Below are 20,388 nucleotides of genomic sequence, written 5' to 3' on the forward strand. Positions count from 1 at the left end.
GTGCTGACCACTAATTTTGGCTGTTTCGGGCCGTTGGATGGATGCCACGTCTGAGGTTCTGTGAGTAACATGGACGGTTCAGGTTTGGATGCCAAGTCCGCCGAGACATGGGACTTGTGGAAACTCAGATTTCCGCGTGAGAGGCTGAGAGCTTAGACTAGTCATTGCTTATATCTTTAGAAAGTATAGTTAATGGAAATCTTTAAGGGTAGGAATTTTTAATATTTTTTTTTTTATAAAATAGGGATTAGTTGTGGAGTCTACATTACATTAAACTTTAACAATCCGAACAATTTATTTTTTAAGTTGCACCTCATAGATCATCATTGTAAAGTATTAGTCAAATCGAAAATGTTTAAGACATCTAATTGAGTTCAAAGAAATTAACGAATACTTTGTTATATAAAAAACAATGAAATTTTATTTTAATAATTAAATAAGAAAATTGTTTCGAATTGAATTGAATTTTTATAAGGATGATCTATGAAACGAGACTTACAAAATAGACAATTTGGATCGTTGAAGTTTAATGTGAAGTGGATGCACACCTAATCTCATTTAAAAAAAAAAATAAGAATCCCTTTGCATAAAAGGCCTAATAATTAATAACTAAAACACGTGAGAAAAATCGACAGCTACCGAATAAAAAAGGTTAAAAGGAAGGACTCGTATCAAGTTACCAAGGAAATTTCCTAATAAATAATGAAGTAGTTTAATTTTTTTTAATATATAGGAAAATTGGAGAAATGTGAATGATGGAAATTGTCAAACCTAGACTGTAGCAGTAGTTGGCCAATGTGGACTCGTTAAAGCCTATTGTTGTGCGACACTTCCTCCGTTTTTAGGTTTTCCTTTTATGACTAAAAATTTGAGTCAATAAACCAATGGTAATGATGATTTAATACGATGCATGAGTGTGGTGTTGGACGAAGGGTATGACTAATTTTAGGTGGGATCGGAAAAGGTTAAAGACATTTCAGTCCATCTTTGATTACAATTAAATAACACACGTTCTTATAAAATTTTAAATTAGAGAATCACTTGTGTTTTTGTTAGCTTCGTGCATCAAACCCAAGACCATAAAGAAACTTGACTTGAAATTCTACTGCAATTCCATTGCACCACTTGGCGTGATTTTTTAATTTATTAGGGTTCACGATTGTTTTTCTTGTTTATAATCAGTTCACCAAAAAAATAAAATAATTAGTTATATATTTATATATACAACTTTTAACTCAATAAGAGAATGAAGGTTTGAAAAGATGTATTTTCGCGTGGTATTGCCGTCTTGACAATTTGATTTATTAATAAGCATAAATAATTCTAAAATAAACGAACAAGTAAACGAACTTACAATGATAAACAGTTTTCTTCTCCTCGTTCCTACAACTCACCTCAAGTATCCACTTGATTATCTAAGGAGTTATTAATTCATTTCATTCCAATCTTAGATACCTAACGAAATCTTACGCTTTGCTTTCCATAAAAAAGACTTCCATCTAAGTGCTAATATATATGATAATATCCTTCTCTCCAGCTCTTTCTCCACAGGCGTTGTGGGATGAGGAACAGAAAGGGAGAAAACCATCAATGGCCACCGTTCAATCCGTCCGAATACTAGCAATAACCAAAGACAGCCCGTGGTGTTGATCCACATTGCTAGAACTTTATCATTACCAGAAAGCCAGAATATTTGAAGTGTTAGTGAGACTGCACCACAGAGCCAGAATATATACAAAGTTACAAAGCCAGGAATAATAATCAAACTTGTTACTTAAAAGGAACAAAGTGGCCTGCTTTAATTTGCTCATAGGCTTCTTGAGGTTTGGTTCATTTTTGAGAGGTTTTTTTAGCTAAAATGGTCGTTGAGATTATCATAACTCTTCACTTTGATCCTTGAGACTGAAAATCGATAGAAGTGGTCCCTGAGTTTGTCCACCGTAAATCATTTTCGTCATACCGTGAAAGATCTCCGTTAAATTGAGGGTATTTTTGTCCAATCAACTCCTCTACTTGCTTTTCCATTTAATGGAGATTTTTCACGAAAATAACCAAAATGATTGACGGTGGACAAACTTAGAGACCACTTATATTGATTTTCAATGTCAGGAGTCAAAGTGAAGAGTTATGCTAATCTCAGAGACCATTTTGACGAAAAAGTTTTTTTAAGACTATATGATGCTTCAATTCCCAAAACTATTTGCCTAATATTGCAGGGTTCCCTTAAGTTATAAGGGACTAAAATTGTTTTTTTTTTTATTACAATCGATATTCTATACTAAGAAGAATGAGTTAAAGAGAAAGACTCTAATCGTTAGACAATCCAGCACTTGTAACACTAGATCGATTTCATTTCACTAGCAAAATAAGGAAGGAATCTATGTGGGCTCATTCCATTACTCCTAGAATTTTACACATAATTGTCAGCTAGCAACTAGTTTGGTTCATTCTTATTATCCTAATGTTACTAACATCAACTAATTGACTAGTGTTTAAATCAGAATAGATAGTTTTCATTAGATCACAACCCTAAGTAAGCAAATAAAAGTCCTTTGAACATGATCCTAACAAGGGGCAGTTAATTAGCTAGATATGTGAAATTAAATTCAGTTTCAACTTCTGCCTTGGTTGTGGACATTTATAAAATAAAAAATCATAATGCTCGGAAACAATACTTGGATACTTAACAATTAGTATCCAAAATAATAACCACATGAAATGACCCAATGAGAACAAACCATCTGTTACAACTTTAATTTATAAACGTGTAACCAAACACAATATTAACCTCACATCCAAACATTCCCTTTCTTCCTCAATGCCTCCCCCTTCCTGCCTCTCTCCTCCTTGCTTCTTCCATGGTCTCAGTGCCAGAAACCTTGTCCTCCCCAACGCTTCCGTTAACCTCCTCTCATCCGCCGGTGCCACCCACTTCTCCTCTAACCTTTCTCTGTCGACCCCGCCCCAAAATCCTCCTATCTTTATCATGGAAGCCATGGCAGCACTCAGCCGTTGTCGGGCTTCTCCGTCATGGAATTCATGGCGGTACATAAGCCCAAATTTCCCCAAATAATTTCAACCTCCATCGTAATTTTTCTTCTGGGTGAAATTTCCTTCGTAAGGTTAGTAAGATGGATATGATTTGTCATGGGTTGGTGAAATTTGGGGGTAGAGCTGCCATGGCTTCGGGAGAAAGGGGAGGGAGGCGGTTGGTGGACGTATGGCAGCTGTGTTCTTAGCGAGAGAGATGGTGGTTGTTTGGAAACTAGTAAAAGAGAAAAATGGTGTGTTTGGTTAGAAAGATAGTGGGAGTTTGGGGAGAGTTTTATTTGATAGGTGTTTTAAATTTAGTGGTCCTTCGATGATCAGTAACTTAAGTACTTTCTAATGAGTACCCAAGTATTATCCTGTGCTCGGAATTATATTCATTGCAATTGATTAGTTTAAGCAAGGAGACTTTGCTCCAACTACCAAACTCCATGGTTTATTTATTTGTTTTATATAATTTTGATTAACCCAACTCCATCGTTTGTTTCCAAGAACTTTCCAAGTGACTGACTGTTGCCTGGAGCAAAGTTTATTTCTTTGGAATCTTAGGGATTTTGTAATCGTGACCGTTCATCGTACACCATACGGTCATAAATTATTTCAAAATTTAAATTTAAATTTAAATTTAAATATTACCTAACGAAAACTAACCGCACGATGTATGATGAACGATCACGATCGAGAGATCCCTAGAATCAATCCCCAAGAAAAGGATCCAGCGAGGATCCTTTTCCTATTTCTGTAATCTAGTTTGGAGTTTTATGATATATAAATATAGGTAGTGCTATCTACATACCTATTTTTACTTCTCACACACTTTTTTCAATTTTCGGCCGTTGGATCGAATGAATTTAAGAATATCAATGGTAAAAAATAACAAAGGTATGTGGAAGGTAAAAAAGGTGTGTAAATAGCACTACCCTAAATATAACATTGTGAATCAGTGATAATTTTTTTCATATTTGTAAGTGAAAAATTTAGTGATGATATTTCATTTATATGTATATGACGATGACGTATGGTATTCATGTTGAATTTTATACTTATTATGGTTGTCCATTGTGTGATTTAGGGTATAAGAATATCGTTTTATATATAAAAAAAAAAGGGGCAAGTGGACAAAAAAAAGCAATTGGCAGCAGTTGTTTGTATATAACTAGAGTAAAGGAACGTACATACAACCAGGATTATTACGAAGGCCAAAGGTGAATACAAAAGCAAAATCATAAAATATAAATCAAATAAAATCAATACAGCCTCATAGTATGTACTGCAATTATATAGAACATATTCCAAAGGAATTACAAATATCAACATGAGCTAGCCACATGGCTAGCTAGTGACTAATGATCAATAGAAGAAAGCTGCCACGGCAATGAGCAAGAAGGTGAAGTAGCCGCTGCCAATCCTGGATGGGGCTGAGCTGAATGGAGCATGAGCAGCGCCTGGTCCACTTGTGCCGTGAGGAGTAGGCGAGGAAGGTGCCATGGAACCCGATGGTGTCTTGGCCGATGGTGGTTGGGCTGTGCTTGATGTCACGTTAATGGCTAGCTTTTGGCCCAATAGGCAGTGGCGATCGTAGGTGGATATGAAGAAATGCTCACCGCTGGTGTTGAGAAGGATACTCACTGGACTATTTTTGTAAACGGCGATAGTGCTGTTGGTGGTGCAGTTTTCATAAGCTGGCTTGGTCACCAAAGCCACATCGTCTTGTGTTCCATTGACAATGTTGAAAACTACAAAAGCAAGAAAGTAAAACATTGTCAAAGAATTAATAATTTACATGTAAGAAACAGAATTTGATCGGTGTTTAATTAAGCTGGTTATGAAACGGATGTCTATACACGATAAATATACCATGTTGATGCTTTACGTGCGTCATGCAAGATAATATCTGAGTGTATAATTACCTAGAGTGTCTCCGACAATGAAAGTCTTGCCATAGGCCCAAGCAGCATAAGCCTGTTCACCGCCTGGTACAAGCCAACCCAATTTATCACCAACGACGTAAGTCACTGGTCCTCTGGGTGCAGGGCTTGGAGCAGGTGATCCATGTTCGGCAGTCACGTTGATGGCCAGCTTTTGTCCCAACTCACAGTGCTTGTCCTTGGTGCCAATGAAATAGTACTCTCCAGTGGTGTTCAAGGTGAAGTTGGCCGGACTGGTTGTTTTAAGGGTTATGGGGTCTGTCGAATTGCAGTTGTCGAAAGCTTCCTTTGTGACCCTCGCTACATCTTGGTCACCATTTGTAAAGTTGAACACTGAAAAATGAACAACATAAATTCAACACATGCCTACTTGGAAATTCTTTTTTAAAACGTATTTATACTCAGAAGCGAGTGCTTCTGTTAGAAGCATATCAAAGACTCAATTTTTTTTAAGAAAATACATGCAAGTGTCTTTTTTTTTCTAGAAAACACGTCATGTTTTTTGAAGAGACAATTGCTGTGTTTCGTTAAGAAGCACTTCAAATACTTTTCTTAACCCATAAACATTTTAAACTATTTCTGCCAACTGTTGTAAGAACAGTTTTTTTGATCTGAAAACGCTGAATCTAAAAGCACTTCCAATCATTTTAGCTTAAAATTGCTAAACATAATGAAACTTGAGTATATATGTAACGTACCAAGAAGGTCACCAACGGCGAAATGGTGCATGGCGGCCCAACTTTCATAAGCGTATTGACCGCCGGGAGGAACCACCCACCCGATTTTGTCTCCAACCACATGGGTTTCCATTGCTGCTGTGGAGTGAAGCAAACCAACCACTGCTATGGCTAGAAGGGCTATGGAGAGTTCTTTTCCCATATTATCTCTTTGTATTTTGTAACTGCTTTTTTCCTTGTTTTTCTCTATCTTTTATAGAGGTTAGAAGGGAGAAGTTGTGGAGAAGCTTTGCTGATACTTTGACAAACGATAACAAGATTGTTTCCCCAGTTTTATACACGATCGACCAATTATTCAAGGATGTCTAGAACCTAATGACCAATTTACAATTGACTTGGACCCAGTTTGATCTAATTAAATGCCGGCGTGTTTGCATGCCCTTAGTTAAATCTTTTAGTGAGATTATTTGCTACTTGTTTTGATAGAAAAGAACACAAATCAATAGTATACTCCATTTGTATTTGTTAATTTTGTATAAACAAATACAGATGGGATGGTAATAAAACACTAATTAACTTGTTAATTTATAAATGATATCTTATTATACATGATTTTTTTTTTATAAATTTATTTGTACAAAAGATCAAAACCCTACTATGCAATCCTTCGAGCTTGAAATGATCCACGATCTTCAGCCTAATTAACACGTTTTTGACCATCTGATCTAGCTAATTATCTTCTAAAAGACCTTTTTATTTGCCCTGCATATAATTTGATATAGTTTTAAAGCCCAGCTAGGATAAAAAAGTCAGACTTTCTGAACTTTTCATTATCTAGTTCTTGCCTGGAGATTGCTCTACCCCGATTCTATGTGACCAAATTTCCAAGGATATCATCATTTTTGCCATGACACTATGGAGATTGTCTTAGCTTTAATGATTACAGAAATTTGATGCCGCTACTAACTTTATGTAATTCAAGGGGCAATTTGTTTTAGGTCTCAAATAATTTTGAAAAGGGAAGGGGCATGAGGATATAAAGGTAAAAGAGTCACATATATGTGAAAGGAAAAACTTTGTAATTGCTTATAAGAGGTTGGGTTACTCAAGGTTTTCCCCTTCACCGATGTGAGATTATTTTACCTTCACATCCTCACAAGGGAACTCTCTCACCTTCACATCCTCACAAGGGGACTCTCTTGAAAGAGATACTCTCTATGGACTCTCTGTCACCTCGCAGTTTAACGTCAATTTTCGTGCCAACGTTAAACATTGTGTCTAAAATATGAGGTGGCAAAGAATTTATGGAGAGCTCCACTTTTGAGAGCTCCCCTTAATTGGAAAGGATAATTGGTTTTATTGGTCTTAATTGAAGAAAATAATTAAATTAATTGACGTATCGTAAAAAAATGAAATGACACATACGGAATATGAAATATTTATTGATCTAAACTAAATTTTTTGTTTATTCATGGGCATGACCATTGCATATTATTCTTTCCATGATGAAGAATTATTAGTCCATTATTACTGCTCTGGAGTTTTGAGAGGAAATTTCCTTCTATCTTATTTGTCTCATATTAGTTCATTTGAAAAGTTTCACATACCTTATAACAGCAGGCCCCTCTTACAATTGGAGAGATGAATCATGGAGTGCAAAACTGGTTAGGGGCACTTGGACTCTAATAATTAAAATCAATAATAATTATTTTATTAATTTTTAAACCAACAAACTCATCATTTCGAATGAAGTCTGAGATGACAAAAGAATATCATAGCAGCACACACCCCTTATGAGAAGATGCCTACCAGAAGACACATATCAGGTTCATACCTGTTGTGAACAGGTATGTTGATGCACAAAATCAGCGAGGACTTTGGTACAACAGAAAGTGTCAGGTTTGTGACCTTCGCTTGGTTGCTTCGATCACTAGTGAAGATAAGTACGTAAATGAATAAGGACAGGGAAGCAAACACAAGATGTACGTGGTTCACCCAGATCGGCTACGTCCACGGAGTAGAGGAGTTCTCATTAATTGTGAAGGGTTTATACAAATACATAGGTTCAAGCTCTCATTTTGTGAGTTCTAGTGAATAGTTTAGTACAAAATGACATTAGAGATTATTGTGGGAGAATGATCCCTATTTATAGAGGAGAGTTTCTAGTTTTGTTCTAACATTGACACGTGTCGTGTTGTGATTGGCTTCTGATGTTGACACGTGTCGAGCTGTGATTGGCTTCTGATGTCGACACGTGTCGCATTGTGATTGGCCTCCTGGTTGAAGGGAAGCTCTTCTGGGTCCTTGACGGTATAACGTTGACCGGTGCTCAGTAGTTTCGAGATTGGTCAAGTATGGTACAAACAAGGTATATGTCAATTGTATCTACATCCATTTGCATTGCATTTAGAACACAGAAAAAAAAAAAAAAACGAATCCTTTCTTCTGAAATATCAAAACCTTCTTGTTGAGAGAACCACAAAGATATTTGTCAGAAACTAATTTTTTCGATGTTGGAATTCTAGTTTAGATCGTTGAATCCTGATGAAGCAGATGCCTACATAACTTCAAGCATAGAATAGGGACGAATTTATGTTTCAAGGACGTTGCGGTATGCAAGCCTCGATCTTCACTTCGTTTGTTTAAATATGTTTTTTTATTCAACATACATTGTTGTCATTTATTTGTTTATTATCATATTTGAATATATATATCATCGATTGTCGATAAAACATCCAAAAATTGCATGATGACCATTCTAACAAACACATGTACACCATCTCGGTTACATCTATGAAGGAAATAATAATTTCTGCATTGAAATAATATATCAATATATTGATAAATAAATCATAAAAAATTCAAAGTTTGCTACCTTATTGTGTGTGTGTGGGTTGGTTGTGTTTAAATAAACAAAAACATTGGGATGAATAGTAAACCTAAGAGAGTCAAGATACATAGAACCATCGTCTTAATTTCAATATTGTAATTTCCTACCAGATGCACAAAGACAAACTTGAGTAGGTGAAAGTCGACGCAGAAAACAGGAGTATTGTTAAACCCAAATTAAGATATCTTTGCAAGTGGGTCGTTATCAAATACTTGTCAGCTTAATAAGAAAATTATATACAACATCACATGCTGTGGAGTCTAGAGGAACTGGCCAAATCAACCTTCGGTTGCAGGGCTTTACTAGCTCAGTTCCATTCATTTTTTTATTATGCACATTAATATTAGATGAATGTGAAGAAAGTTGAAATTCTGTATCGGGGTATTAAGGGACTTTACGCGTGTTTTTAAAGAATTTGACTACTTTTCATATTGTTAATAATTAGTTTTATGATACAATCTCAATTTTTTTTCATGATATCAGAGTCACGTTACCAACATGCTCCCATAACATTAAATATGTTGTCCACGTTCTAAGCTTAAATGACCATACGGTCCATACATGCGAACAAAGTGTTGAGAGTGCACATCTCACACTAGAGAATTCAAATACCTTGCACGTCTTTATAAAAAATTGAGCTGCACCCTATATTATCTATTAATTTTACAATGAAAACATCAACTTAAGCACAGTTCCACAAAATGAATTGAAGAAACATAAGACTAATGCATCGATTAAAATGTTGTGTTCCAAGTTTTGATTTTAAGGACACTAAACGTGGAAATAATTCAGTACGTATTTCTTAGAACGTGACAACAAGACTTCTAGAAGAGCATATATTTTATGAACCTCATGTGCATTTCGTGAGCAGTAGATGAGCAGGGCATGTTACGCTTCAAAACCTTCCTACCGAACACCCCTTTAATTTAAAAAAAAAAAAAACTAATGAAAATGATTTAAAAATTTTGAGTTTTAACGATAATGACAAAATAAATAGTAAAGTAAATAGTATCAGGATTAACTTTTTATATAAAAATATGATTTTTCGTTAAAATAAACAGTACCAAGAACTTTTGTTAAAATTCCCTTAATTTAATAATTTGACAAAGTTTTCCAACAAGGCGGTTTCTAGGGCTCAAGAAATATGTATATGAAACTACCCTCGTTTAAATAGTCTGCAATATTGAATATTGAATATTGAATTCATTTGTTAGGTGTCAAATAATGCACCCATCATGATGCGACAACAAGTTTAATATTATTGATCACCAATTAGTCAATGACAAGGAAAGAATTGGTGCAGAAGAGGATTGGTAGAAAACGGAAAGAGATCCTCACCGATCTCTCCCTCCAAAGCTCAAGAATCAAGTGATTTGAACTTTTGAAATTTGATCCAACAATAAAAACTTATTATAGCTTTTGAAAGTTGTTACTAACTTCTTTGTTTTTAACCGTTGGATTAAATTTCAAAGATCCGGATCACTTGATCTCTAAGCTTTGGAGGGAGAGATCCGGATCTCTTTCCGTAGAAAACTACCACTGACTGCTCCTGTCACACCCTTATTTAAAATAGGTACTTCGCTCATGCATGCAACCTCTGCCAATGAACTAGATTTGGATAAAACATATCAACCAGTTTAGGAGAATACAAGCCTATGTTGGCAAAGCTATATGTAACAACATTCTCCTCTTGAAAGATGTGAGAACAACAAAAAGTCATTTACGCGAATATGGGCTAAACAAGTAAACTATTATGTACGAAGAAGTAAAGGAGGAACAAAATCATTCGAACGGAAACACGAAAATAACATTAGAATAGTCACTTTCTAACCAAAGATAACCCAACCCCTACGATAAGCAAATTCTACACCAATAATTATTGCATAAAGTTCTACAAAGAAATAATTGGGATGACTAATATTATGATTTCTTTTAGACAAACCATCCATATGTTTATCCAAGGATATCGAGGAGGGGACCATAGCACGAGACGAATACTAGGGGCCTTGCGAGGAATATGCTGAATCTAGAGAAGAAATGATACAAGTATCTAAACACTAGGAGTAATCCTAATATGGACGAGACCAGAAATGATAGACATGCAAAGATGATGGAAAGAGATTGAACATCCTTGAAAAATAAAGCTTTCCAAATAACTGAAATAGTAAAAAAGACCACAAAGACTTAAAGATTGTGCAACTGACAAGAAAAGAGCTTACACATAAAAGCATCCCAAAAATAGCCAAAGAATCTGAAAAAGGTAAAGATTTACTAAATTGGCATGCTAACCACTTCCAAGTTGTTAAGAAAACTGGCATGCTAACTCACTCTGACTAGTCCTGACAAGTGATGATTTAGATGAGCTGCGGTAATATAGAGGATGCAAGAGTTATCCAGAATGATTGGGCGTAAAGCGTCTTAGGTGTCTTTTTAAGTCCTCCGTCAAATCCCAGGGCTCAACCCTGGACTGTCCATTGATTTACTTAGCCTACACTTGTATTCTAACTCCCTATTAAACAATATCAAATCGAATCGCCATTTTTCCGTAGAACTTTCTTGCCCCTTTTTACATGAAAATACAATACATGAATAGTCATTCGATGAAAATCATTTTCCATAGGAGGGAATAAATCCATATAATCCGGCAAAGACCAACTCTGAGCTTGAATAACATTTGAAACCCGAAAGAAAGCTATAGGAGAAATGAGTAGAGATAATGAAGGGCAAATAATCGGCTCACCCAACCCTTTACGACACCAAAAAGAAACTAACCTTCATCTCCAATAAACCAATGACTATGGCTATTCAAAATAGGAAAAACACACTTCAAACCATGCCACATAAATGACCACAAATAGACATCTTGTTTTTTGCAAGACCCAAGAAGAAAACGCTTACCGGCAAGGAACCCCACAAAGAAGAATATTGTAAAGCATCACAGCCAATATTGAGCAAAGCCGTCGAGTTCAAAATATCTAAATCATAGAGATTAAGGCCACCTTTGCATGTGGAGGTGAATCAAGTTGCAATGCTCTTCAAATATTCCTGGTGAATCAAGTTACTCATTCCAATTTCAAACCTGAGTTCTGCCTAAAATGTAAAAAGAAAAAAAAATGATTTAAGGATTAGACGAAACCTAATAGGGATTTGGCGTGCAATATATGTTACAATAAGGTAATGAGAAAAAATACTAACTAAGAATCATTAAATTATACCAAATTGCTCCTACGAAAAGAAATTAATCATCAACAAATTAAAGAAATCTTGTACACGAGCAATATATAATATCCAATCTAATTAACAATATCCCAACATTGACTAATAGAAAAAAACAAGGGAAACCATCATGTCTCGGAGCACTTTAAGGTCTAGCCTAGTGTGAGCCAAGTACATTAATCTCCCTACTAACCTTTGATACTTCCCTTTATCAACCGGTACTTGGTTCTGATCGATACCCAACTTCATTCCTTCGGCCAATGGAGTAGACACCGGCTTGCACGCCGTCATACTGGTTTCTTCCAACAGGTCAAGAACATACTTCCTTTGTGATAGAAATATCCCGGACTTGCATCTCGACACTTCAATCCCAAGGAAATATTTCAAAGAACCAAGATCTTTCATTTCAAACTCTGTGGACAAATAATTCTTCAAGGCTGCTTGCTCAACAGGATTGTTACCAGTAACCACCATATCATCCACATATACAATGAGAACTGTAACCCTTCCGTTCTGGCGTTTCATGAATAAATTGGGATCCCAATTACTTTGCCTATACCCGAATGCCCTCATAGACTTGGTAAATCTACTAAACCAAGCTCTTGGGGACTGCTTTAACCCATACAATGATTTCTTGAGCCTACACACCTTTCGTTTTCGTATGTCCGAATCATTGCACCCTGGTGGAAGGTCCATGTAAATCTCCTCAGTTAGATCTTCACGGAGGAATGCATTTTTTACATCGAACTGTTGCAAAGGCCAATCCAGATTTGTTGCTAAGGACAGTAGAACACGAACTGTATTAATCTTTGCCACTGGTGCAAACGTATCAATGTAGTCGATGCCATATTTCTGTGTATACCCCTTTGCCACCAATCGTGCTTTAAAGCGATCTACCGTTCCATCTGCTTTGTATTTCACTGTATAAACCCATTTGCATCCCACAGATTTCTTTCCGGCGGGCAAGTCAGTTATTTCCCAGGTAGCATTCTTCTTCAACAATCTCAATTCCTCATTCATTACATCTTTCCAGCGAGAATCTGCTAAAGCCTCCTGCACACTGTTAGGAATAGATATAGTAGATAATTGATATACAAATGACTTATTTGATTCTGATAGGTGACAGGTAGACACATAATTGTTTAATAGGTATCTCACTCTTGAATCAGAGTTTGGCTCACTCACGGAATATTTGTGTTTACACTTAGGATCTGCTTCATAAGTAGGTTTGGGAATACCTCGATTAATACGCTCTGGAAGGTGACGGAGTGGAGGTGCATCCGGTGTAGGAGACGATTGGTTATGAGAATTAATAGAAGATGAGTTCATACTCAGACCTGACATAACCTCGGGAGAAGAATCCCGTGACAAATGCTGCAATTGCTGCTCGGTTCCACTACAAACATTCGGTTGCAACTCACTTTCAAGCCCAAACTTCGTGAGGCCCGTGGGCTCCTCCTCCTCCTGATTTGCTTGCTGCTCCTCAATAGGCTGATGACCAAACACGGGCTGCTGCCCTTCTTCAGATCCCGTGGGCTGATCACCACAACACGTGGGTTGCTGCCCTTCTCCTCCAGATGCCGTGTAGTCCATGCGTGATGACTACAATGGCTGTTCTTCATGCAGCTTGTTTTTAGCCACAGGAAAGTAATCAAAACTCAAAACTTCACTATTATCTTGGGTCAGAACTTCACTATTCCGGTACTCCCCTTGAAGTGAGGATGCGGAAGAGCCAAAAAACATTTCATGTTCATGGAAAATCACATCCTAAGTTACAAACATTTTTTTACTCAAGGGATGATAACAACGATATCCTTTTTGGGTAGTAGCATACCCCAAAAAAACACAACGAATAGCGCGAGGCTCAAGTTTATTATTCCGTTGAGGAGAATGGAGGTGAACAAAAGCTACACACCCTAAGGTCCGTGGGGGAAGATTGGGAGTCAGTGGGCTGCTAATTTGAGATGTGAGAGCCTGAAGTGGCGTATGGAAGTTGATGGTACGAGAAGGAAGACGATTAATAATATAGGTGGCGGACGTAAGTGCCTCTCCCCAATAATGTAGAGGTAGATGCACCACAATGAGTGAAGCACGAACTATTTCCAACAAATGTCTATTTTTTCGTTCAGCAACCCCATTCCGTTGAGGAGTATACGGGCACGTGGTCTGATGAACAATACCATGCAATTCTAGGAAGGAACGAAGTTCCATATTAACATATTCACCCCCATTGTCACTTCGAAGAACCTGGATATTCCTGTTGTATTGCACATCAATCATTTTATGGAACCGTTGAAAGGCCGAACTAACTTCACTTTTCGACTTTAACAAAATAACCCAAGTCATTCTGGTACAATCGTCAATAAAAGTAACAAACCAGTAAGCACCACCAAGAGTAGCTATTTTCGACGGTCCCCATACATCAGAATGCACAATCATAAAAGGAACAATACTTTTATTGAAACTGGGAGGAAAGGAGGTTCGATGGCTCTTAGCCATTTCACAAACATCACACTTAAACTGAGAAACATCATTCTTGACAAACAAACTAGGAAATAATTTATGCAGATAACCAAAGGAAACATGCCCAAGGCGCCGGTGCCACATCTAGATATCTGACACTTTATTAGTACCCCCTTGAGAATCATCAACGGAAAGAGCTTGAGTTAGCAGGCTAGAACTACTGGTGGCCAACTCCAAGTAGTAAAGTTTCCCTCTTCTAATACCATAACCAATCGTCTTCCGCGTCCGGATGTCCTTAAAAACACAAAAATAGGGCCAAAAAATAACCAAACAATGTAAGGCAAGGGTTATTTGAGCAACGGACAACAAATTATAATTTAGAGAGGGAACCACAAGAACAGTGTCAAGTTTCATGGTATCGGAAAGGGAAACAGTGTCTTCCCCAATAACAGGGACGACATTACCATTATCAACATTGACCTCGGTTTGTGTGGATGTTTTTAGTGAGGGAACCTGTCTAGAATCGCAAGTCATATGTTCAGTAGCTCCGGAATCAATTATCCATGTATTATTCATAACAGAAGTAGAGGTACTTAGTGCCTTGCCATCACTACCTACCGCAGCAATCATGGCAGATACCTTGTCCGCTATCTGGTCCGAATCATTATTAGTTTCTGCAACGGAGGCTCGAGATTTGTTGCACCGAGGATCACAGGTCTTATTCCAATTCTCGGGATATCCAATCAACTCAAAGCAACGACTCTTGGAGTGTCCTGTCATGCCACAGTGTGGGCACTTACCTTGGGGACGATCCCGGCTTGTCTGGCTAGGCCGAGTTTGTCCCGACCAGCTTTGTGACCCTTCTCGGTTCGACCCAAAAGATGATCCACGGGCCTTCACTGCCATGGCAGCGGGTTCACTCCTGTCAACCTCTGTCTTCATTGCTTCCTTTCGGTCAGCTTCGCGACGGACATATGCATAAGAGGCCTGCAATCCGAGTGGGGGATCTTTCCGCAGCATTTTTCCACGCACCTGATCAAACCTATCATCGAGACCACCAAGAAACACATAGACTCGTTGTCTCTCAGTGGATTTCTGAAACACTTTGATGTCGTTTTCACACTCCATGGATACTTTATTAAAGTGATCCAATTCTTGGAAAATCTCAGTTAGCTCCCCGAAATAGGTAGCCAAAGGTCGGCCATTTTGACGAAGACGTGATGCCTTCTGATTCAACGAATAAATTCTAGCTTTATCATTCTCATCAAAGTAGGCTGCCTTAAGAGAGTCCCAAATTTCCTTCGATGTAGACAACCGAATGTACCGTTTCATAATCTCAGGCTTCATTGAAGACAAAAGCCAACTCTTTATTTTTTGATCTTCAGAGAACCAATCATCATATTTAGGATCGTCTTCGTTAGGTGCCTTGATAGACCCACGAAGATATCCCATCTTCTTCCTTCCAGCAATATGGATTTGAATGAGAGGAGCCCATAAATCATAGTTCTTTTCATCCAAAAACATACCAATATTAAAGCTTGAATTCTCTGACTGCACCATAATTGGAGCAGCCGCACAAATAATCCGAGAATCATTCCCCTTTTCTTCAGCCATCTCGCTTACCTGCAACGTGGATGGAACCCCTTTTCTTCAGCCATCTCGCTTACCTGCAACGTGGATGGAACTTTGGAACTTGGTGTTGACTAATACAAACGGGCAGGAAAAAAAACTGCAGCAACTTTGGGACAACACGGACGAACTGAAGGGGCAACAACAACTGCTCAGTTGCTCGCTGCAATCAATCAGAAAACGGGCAGCAACAACTCTACGTTGCTCGCTGCAATTGATCAGGGACACGGCAGAAAAAAATAATTAGGGTTCGGTGTTTTCTAATCCCGGCTCTGGTGCCAAGAAGAAAGAATGCTTTTCAATGATAGGTTTATTTCATCTCAAACAAAGGTATATATACAACCCTATACAAATATGGGAAAGAATAAAAAGAATAATTACATCCCATACTAGGAGACCTAATATGGTAAGAATCCCACAATTATGGGAATCCTAATACAAGTCAACACGTTCTTCACTAACCATAGACGGAATGACACTACAACCCTAAGCTGCTGGCTTAAATGTGATATCTTACACGTGTTAAATTTTATGTTAGCATGATTATTATCATTTGTCAACGAAGTAAAGGGGCTATATATATTTGGGTTATAGAAAAATGTGAAAATTAGTTTTTGTATAGTTGAATTTATGAAATCAGTTCCAAGCGAGTCTGGTGTGTACATTAGAATATGATATCAGCTGATAAAATTGTCGATTTGGATGATCTGGGCCAGAGATCAATAAATTGGATAAGATGAAGAGCAAAGATGTTTATGAATTTGGAGATTTTGTAGAGGTTATATTATATACTAAAAAAATTTAAGACTACAATGGTAAAATGCATGGTATGAGACATGCATGTTTGTTTGTTTTAATATATAGATAACATGTTAGGTAGAATTAAAGTACATTCTTGCATTATATACTACTCATAAAATAGGGTAAATCGCCAAAATAGTCATTGAGATTTGCATAACTTATCACTTTGGCCTCTGAGATTCCAAATCAATAAAAGTGGTCCCTGAGATTGTCCAACATCCATCATTTTGGTCCTTCCGTTAAGTGTCCCTGAGCTCTTGGTCGGAAGTTTGGGCAATTTTCAAAGCTTCGTAACTCAATTGTTTCTTAACCAAATTCGACCCATAATATATCAAAATGAAGATAGGAAAGTTTAGAATAATATTATATCTATTTAAAAGCCCAATGGTTGCCGGAGATTGCCGGAAAATAGCCTCAAAGTTGGTTGGTCTGAGTGAAAACTTGAAAACTCGCCGGAAACTGGGTAAACTTTAAATGTTCATAACTTCTTCAATACTCAACGAAATCAAGTTATTCAAAAACGAAAGTCATACTTCTCGACGAGAAAAATGGAATGGTACCTTTTTTAACAGCTAACTCACCGTGGTTTGGCCGGAAAACAGCTCGAAAGTGGCTGTCTTGGTCTCGAGTTAGCCATTTTCGAGCCGTTTTCTGGCCAAACCACAGTGAGTTAGCCATCAAAAAAGGTACCATTCTCTTCGTCTAGTCGAGAAGTATGATTTTCGTTTTTGAATCACTTGATTGCATTGAGTATTGAAGAAGTTATGAACATTTAAAGTTTACCCAGTTTTTGGCGAGTTTTCAAGTTTTTACTCGGACTAGTCAACTTTGAGGCTATTTTTCGGCCATCTCCGACAACCATTGGGATTTGAAATGGTATAATCTTATTCTACACTTTACTATCTTCATTTTGATATATTATGGGTCAAATTTGGTTAAGAAACGATTGAGTTACGAAACTTTGAAAATTGCCCAAACTTCCGACTAAGAGCTCCAGGATACTTAACGGAGTTTTTAACGGAATGAACAAAATGATGGATGGTGGACAATTTCAGGGACCACTTTTATCGATTTGAAATCTCAGAGACTAAAATGATGAGTTATGCAAATCTTATGGACAATTTTGACGATTTACCCCATAAAATATTATATATAAATATTAATCACATAGGACTTTGGCCCTATTGAATTTTTAGGTCACCCCTTAATAATTTTGTTACAGGAGCTGAGACAGAATCTTGTGTCTGACTTAAAAAAAGAAAGTTTCTTGTAGATAGTTTTGGAGTTTTGTTGTAACGAACTATGTAAATTATATTTTGTTTAATGAAGTGTTCCGTTCAATACTGGCACCTGTTATTAGTTAAATTTAATTTATCCTTTAAATCACGCCTTAAATCAATTTAGGGTGTGACAGCTTCAACTGAAGGAGAGACTTTTCAGTGTGATCGGTACACGAGGTGGTACACACGTGTCATTATACAAATGGTGGAATATATGTGCTGAAAAGTTAATAATTTAAAAATAAAATTTTTCATTACTTATATAAAAACACGTGATGTACTATTCGTGTTTAAATCATAATAAAAAATTTCTCCAACTAAAGATCAATAGCACGCTACCGACTTTTACTATAGCATCCTAGGATTCGTGAAACGATATCGATCAGCAGCGATCCCACCTTCCCATAACACCAAATTATATATTCTACAAAATATATTTTTGGTGCAAAATCTCTTATAATTATATTTCAGACACTAGAAAAACAATGACATAAAATATAAAACTAAATAATTTTAATTTAAACATGATGTGGAACGGATGTCTAAGCGGATGGAAGAGTAGGTCGAGAAGCATAAAGACAATGTCAAGGTCCAAGGATTGTAGATTTGGGCTTTGGCATCGGAATCGTCACTATAAATTATTGTGGGATGTCTACACAACTTTGGATTTATGTAGATTTTTGCAAGAATGATTAATGAATAGTGTATTAAAAGATAGGTATTTGGATTGTTGAAAACATTATGGAATGGGTCGTACAAGGTGTCCTTATAAAAATAAGCTTATTTGAGAGATCCCTTGTAGATCCAACTCCACAATGTTTTTTTTTTTTTTTTTTTTTCAGGAATAGAACCGTCTATCTTTTAGGTATATCATATTTACAAAAAAAATCACCAAAATCCGAAACCATATAAGTGTTGGATTAAATAATAGTTATTTAGTGGTTAAAAAAAAAAACAGTATTAGCGTTATGCAATAAGTAGACTTCACACCCTTGCCACATAATTTGTGACACACTTCTGTGATCTAAAATTTGATCGTCTAATTTGTTGATGAATTCCTTTTGCTATCGTAAAAACTGCAAATGCAAGAGAGGAAGAAATTAAACTAGAATTCTTTGAGCCAAATATTAGTAGTGGCTACGTTGCATAAACTAAAATTTATTATCCATGTGAAAAATTATCAAAGAGTGGGTACATAAACATAATCATAACTTTATTAGGGGTTCTCGATCGTAGCCGATACGAGCCAAGTACACAGTTAATGACTCTTCAAGACCTCATGGATGGTTATTGAAATCATGATCTTTTGCCTTGCTTGACCTTCATAGACACAAATTTGATGGGGATTGTCGCATGAGCCTGAACAGCAGCAGTTGGACTTGGGCATGGGGGAGTGGCTGAAGACGGAGCGATGTAAATAGCTACCTTTTGCCCTCTGGGGCAGTGCCCGTCAAAGGTGCTCGTGAAATAAAACGTGTCACTTGCGAGAAATTTAAGCGTTGGTGGTTCATCGAAATAAAACAAGGGATTCGAGGTGTTACACGCATCAAAATCTTCCTTGGTTACCATAGCCAAGTCTTCTTCTCCTTCAGTGAAGTTAAATACTGCACGTACAAACAACAATATGTATAATTAGTCTAATTCTATATTGTTTTATCTCAAGAAGCTAATATTGTCTAATCTTTTAATTTATTTATAAGAAAACAATAATATAATTCTGTGATCATCATGATCCATGCAGCTAGATCATCCAAATTAATTCAAAAGAAAGAAAAAGAAATTAAGAAGTATAAAATCCAAGAGGTAATTAACTAGTTCACCTAGAATATCGTTAACGAAGAAGCTATGCTTGGAAGCCCAGGCAGCATAATAGCCAGCTTCGGGAGGAATAGCCCAACCCAACTCGTCGCCGACGGTATACAATGCAGCTTCTGTTGTAGGTAGCACTACGGATATTGCTATGATTGCTATAGCAAGGACCATCACATTGTTCATGTTCATGGTTCTAGCCATCTTTTCTATAATATTGTTGTCCTTGTGTATTGGTCTTGACTTTACAGCAACTTAATGGTGTCTGAATTTATAGAGCTGAGAGTTCTTGAATTTTAGGATGCGGGTGAAATACACCAGCCAAATATTGTAAGTTGTTTCATCAATTGTATAAATAAGCTGTGACATCCGGCAATTGCTAGCTGTGTGTGGAGCGGCTAGATTATTAATTGATAAATTATTCATGTAATGATAGGTCGATGTTAACTATATGTGTTGATTATGTAAAAGAATTTTTGGATGATAATTCCTAAACACAAACAGTATGATTTTAATAGGCTCTTTTTTTTTTTCATTTTAATTATTATATGACAAACCTGCAGGCCTTGTAACCCTAAAAACGAACGGTTACAAGTAATTGTAACAGCAATGTGATATAAGTTTGGTTTTATATAGCATTACTTAAC

At 36.8% G+C, this 20,388-nt stretch overlaps 2 protein-coding genes across 2 annotated transcripts; both read right to left on the reverse strand.

The window, feature by feature from the left end:
- Nucleotides 1-4,169: 4,169 nt before the first annotated feature.
- LOC126592722 (blue copper protein-like) lies at nucleotides 4,170-5,941 on the reverse strand. Its single transcript, XM_050258491.1, has 3 exons — nucleotides 5,675-5,941; nucleotides 4,959-5,309; nucleotides 4,170-4,784 (listed from the first exon to the last, which is right to left on the reverse strand). The coding sequence occupies exons 1-3, from the start codon at nucleotides 5,853-5,855 to the stop codon at nucleotides 4,399-4,401; spliced, it is 918 nt and encodes a 305-aa protein (XP_050114448.1). The 5' UTR covers nucleotides 5,856-5,941; the 3' UTR covers nucleotides 4,170-4,398.
- Nucleotides 5,942-19,070: 13,129 nt separating this feature from the next.
- LOC126592731 (mavicyanin-like) lies at nucleotides 19,071-19,963 on the reverse strand. Its single transcript, XM_050258502.1, has 2 exons — nucleotides 19,753-19,963; nucleotides 19,071-19,536 (listed from the first exon to the last, which is right to left on the reverse strand). Exons 1-2 carry the CDS (start codon nucleotides 19,943-19,945, stop codon nucleotides 19,229-19,231), a joined length of 501 nt encoding a protein of 166 aa, XP_050114459.1. The 5' UTR covers nucleotides 19,946-19,963; the 3' UTR covers nucleotides 19,071-19,228.
- Between the last annotated feature and the right edge of the window lie 425 nt (nucleotides 19,964-20,388).

The sequence above is a fragment of the Malus sylvestris genome, chromosome 2 (assembly GCF_916048215.2).
Source record: "Malus sylvestris chromosome 2, drMalSylv7.2, whole genome shotgun sequence".
NCBI classification, from domain to species: Eukaryota; Viridiplantae; Streptophyta; class Magnoliopsida; order Rosales; family Rosaceae; genus Malus; species Malus sylvestris.